We start from the raw sequence: 4,358 nt of genomic DNA on the forward strand, positions 1-4,358 counted from the left end.
AGAAGGCTGAGAACCAAGCACGAAAGTCTTCAGTAAAAGAAGAGACTTGGGAGGGAAGTAAATCCAGGACAGAGACAGAGAGGAACAGCCTCATGACTTGAGCCTCAGAGGAGCAGGGGCTTCATGTGAGGACGCAGTAAAGGTCTGGAAGCAGGAGCAGGGTGTGGAGAGGACAGTGAGCCCACCTCCTGGAGGCTGTGGCTTGCAGGGTGTGGGAGAACAAACAGCCTCCACTTGAGAAACTACAGGCAAAGAGGTGTCCTCAGCACACAGCCAGGCTTCAGCTGAGGCTGGGAATTGGAGGAGCATTAGATCTACCAGGGCTGAGGATGTAAAGGCGTTTATTCCTCATGAAAAGGGAATTCCAGTGAGGAGTTTGGGAGGGAGAGGACTGTGGGCCTGGGTCGGGGAGAAGACAAATGGGTTTATGTTTGGGAGTGTTCATACTGCGACCCTTGGAGCAGTGTGGTATGTTTGTTCTTTCAACATCCAAGAAAATTGTCAGTATTGGTGCACTGTGATAAGGGCTGTTGTACAAATAGCACAGGGCATTTGGGAGTACAAAGGGGAGCACTCCTGGGGAAGGGGTACAAAACTCCAACTGAGGAAGGAAAGCGATAGCGAAGAGGTCCGGAGGAGGGACGGTTGAGCCAAGTTAGCCTACAGATGAGGTAGAAGGGATGATCCAAGCGGATCAAGCAGGAATGCAAAGGCACGTGGTTTGATGGAGCTCACAGTGTTCTAAGATCTTGGACAAGGCTGGGTCAAAGGGTGGATATAGGTGAGGGATGGTAGGCAAGCTCAGAGATGCAGGCAACGTTCAGATCATGAAGGGCCTTGTGGGCCAAGCTAGAGTTAGAACTTCATCCTGAAATCAAGCCAGGGAAAGGTTTTAGGCAGAATGAAATAACTGGATTTACACCCGGCTGCTGTCACCGAAACAAACTGTAATACACAATAAACCAGTTTCTCCTGTCCAGACTTCCCTGTGCTCTAGGTCTATATTTCCAACCACCTGCCAGACCTCTCTCTTGGGACGTCCTGGCCTCTCCTCCTGTGTTCCTTGAATTTAGGGAATGACACCACCCTTCTTTGTGCCTACACCCAACCTGTTGAGTACTGTTGGAGAAAATCATGCGCCCGGCTATGTTGGTGCCAGGACAAATTAATGATCAACAACAAAGTTGTCTACCAGCATATTCATTAATTTCCTTCGTTAACATGCTCAATAAATGTTTGGAGATAAATGAATGTGCACTTGACCCAGTTAACATCATTTTCTTTTTCTCTTCCAAGCATTCATTTAAAAGATAAATCCGCAGATCCGTTCGTTAGGTTACTCCTTTCTGCCCGTGGATGCTGATGAGTGGTGCCCACTTAACTATGAAAAAGACTTTTGCTGGTGGCATTAAAGAAGACACTGAAGAACATCGCCTAAGAGATTATTTTGAACAGTATGGGAAAATTGAAGTGATTGAAATCACGACTGACAGAGGCAGTGGCAAGAAGAGAGGATTTGCTTCTGTGACTTTTGACGATCATGACTCCGTAGACAAGATTGTCATTCAGAAATACCATACTGTGAACGGCCATATCTATGAAGTTAGGAAAGCCCTATCTAAGCAAGAGATGGCTAGTGCTTCGTCCAGCCAAAGAGATCGAAGTGGTTCTGGAAATTTTGGTGGTGGTCTTAGAGGTGGTTTTGGTGAGAATGACAACTTCGGTCACGGAGGAAACTTCAGTGGTCAAGGTGACTTTGGTGGCAGCCATGGTGGTGGTGGATATGGTGGCAGTGGGGATGGCTATAATGGATTTGGTAATGATGGAAGCAATTTTGGAGGTGGCAGAAGCTACAATGATTTTGGCAATTACAACAATCAATCTTCAGATTTTGGACCCATGAAAAGAGGAAATTTCAGAGACGGAAGCTCTGGCCCCTATGATGGTGGAGGCCAATACTTTGACAAACCACCTTGATTTCGTGGTTTCAAAGAACAGTTTCACAGTTAAGTGGGCACCAGGTCTTTGAGAATCTTCTCTTGAGACGGCCCTCTTTGGTTCCACAACTCTTCCATCCGCCTTGTGTGGCCTTGCATTCATAGCTGCATCCACCTCCTCCACAGTGGCGTGCATGACAAAGCCAAAGCCTCTAGAGCTCTTGGTGTTTGGATCTCTCATTACCACACAGTCCGTGAGCATTCCCCATTGCTCAAAATGGCTCCTGAGACTCTCATTGGTTGTTTCAAAGCTCAAACGTCCGATGAAGAGCTTTCACAACTGTTTGGGCTCTTTGGGAGACTCTGACTTAGACATGACTGCAGTGGGAGGGGAGACTAACGATGCTTACTCGTCGGCATCCACGGGCAGAAAGGAGTAACCTAACGAACGGATCTGTGGATTTATCTTTTAAATGAATGCTTGGAAGAGAAAAAATGATGTTGACTGGGTCAAGTGCACATTCATTTATAAATTGTGTGTCAGCTGATGAGTAGATAAACAAAATATAGTAGATCCATACAAAGAAATATTACTCAGCCATAAAAAAGAATAAAGTACTAATACATGCTCCAATATGGATGAATCTTAAAAACTTATGCTAAATGGAAGAAGCCAGATACAGAAGGCCACATATCACATGATTTCACTTATATGAAATCTCTAAAGGCAGATCCATAGAGAGAGAGAGTAGATTAGTGGTTGGCAGTGACTGGGGAGATGGGGGAATAGGGAGTGACTGCTAATGGATACAAAGTTTCTTTTGGAGGTGACGAAAATTTTATGAAATTAGATAGTGGTTTTGATTGTACAACCTTGTGAATATAATAAAAACCCCTGAACTGTACACTTCAAAAGGATAAATTTTGTCGTATATTAATTGTATCTCAATACGAAATTAGTTAATTGATATTTAAAATGTAAAAAACAATGCCCTCACACATATTTTGAATGATAACAATTTCACAGAGAGATCAAAAGATTAATTTCACTTTTGAAATATCCTCGTCTATTCCTAGCAAGAACGCAGTTGTGTCAGTTTAAAGACAGCATAAATTCTCTTGGTCTCTTAACTATGGAGAGGTAAGGTCTTTGTGTCCCAGTTCATCTTGAATCTTGGTGAGCTCTACGTGACTTCTCTAACCAATAGACTGCATGGAAGTGACACTGTGCCAGTTTCCAAGCCCAGACTTTGAGACTTCCTTTCTTTTCAATATCACTCCTTGAATCCTGTCATTATATAAGAATTCCAGCAAGGCTGCTGGAAAGACCATGGAGAGGTCCTGAGACTGCAGAGAGGGGAGCAGCTCACCTGAGCTCAGCTTCTAGCTATTCCTCCAGAGATTCAAGACATGTGAGGGGAGCCTTTTTGGACCCCACCCCCCTAGACCAACCCAACACCATTTGTATCCCATGGAGTAATCCTAGTCAACTCCACAGAGAGCGGAAGAATTGTCTAGCTGAACCCTGCCTGAATTCCTCATCCTGAGTCATGAACCATTTAAAATAAATACTGTATAATCCCTATGTGTGCGTGGATTGTTACACAACCGTAGACAACTGAAACAACTTCACAAAGAACTGTCATAGAGAACTCTTGCTAAACATGTATTTGCAAAATAATTTCCTTAAGCAATAGATAGCCTTACTAGTGAAATCTTACTATCCACAGATTTATCTTTTATCTCCAAACATTTATTGAGCATGTTAATGAAGGAAATTAATGAATATGCTGGTAGACAACTTTGTTGTTGATCATTAATTTGTCCTGGCACCAACATAGCCGGGCGCATGATTTTCTCCAACAGTACTCAACAGGTTGGGTGTAGGCACAAAGAAGGGTGGTGTCATTCCCTAAATTCAAGGAACACAGGAGGAGAGGCCAGGACGTCCCAAGAGAGAGGTCTGGCAGGTGGTTGGAAATATAGACCTAGAGCACAGGGAAGTCTGGACAGGAGAAACTGGTTTATTGTGTATTACAGTTTGCTTCGGTGACAGCAGCCGGGTGTAAATCCAGTTATTTCATTCTGCCTAAAACCTTTCCCTGGCTTGATTTCAGGATGAAGTTCTAACTCTAGCTTGGCCCACAAGGCCCTTCATGATCTGAACGTTGCCTGCATCTCTGAGCTTGCCTACCATCCCTCACCTATATCCACCCTTTGACCCAGCCTTGTCCAAGATCTTAGAACACTGTGAGCTCCATCAAACCATGTGCCTTTGCATTCCTGCCTGTCAACATTTGTTATCATCTATCTGTTGATTTTAGTCATCCTAGTCGGTGTGAAGTGGTATCTCTTTGTGGTTTGGAGTTGCACTACCCAGGACTAATGGTGCTGAGCATATTCCCATGTACTTATTGGCTA

The 4,358-nt window shown here is 44.1% G+C and overlaps 1 protein-coding gene across 1 annotated transcript; it reads left to right on the top strand.

Annotated features, from left to right (window-relative positions):
* The first annotated feature begins 1,356 nt into the window (after positions 1 to 1,356).
* On the top strand, positions 1,357 to 1,977 carry LOC124231087 (heterogeneous nuclear ribonucleoprotein A1-like). The gene has a single exon (XM_046647741.1). It carries the CDS (start codon positions 1,357 to 1,359, stop codon positions 1,975 to 1,977), a length of 621 nt encoding a protein of 206 aa, XP_046503697.1.
* Positions 1,978 to 4,358: the final 2,381 nt, after the last annotated feature.

The sequence above is a fragment of the Equus quagga genome, chromosome 20, assembly GCF_021613505.1.
Source record: "Equus quagga isolate Etosha38 chromosome 20, UCLA_HA_Equagga_1.0, whole genome shotgun sequence".
Taxonomy (NCBI): Eukaryota; Metazoa; Chordata; class Mammalia; order Perissodactyla; family Equidae; genus Equus; species Equus quagga.

Coding starts and splice junctions, on each gene's coding strand:
- LOC124231087 (XM_046647741.1), top strand. CDS start 1,357: ATGCTGATGAGTGGTGCCCACTTAACTATGAAAAAGACTTTTGCTGGT.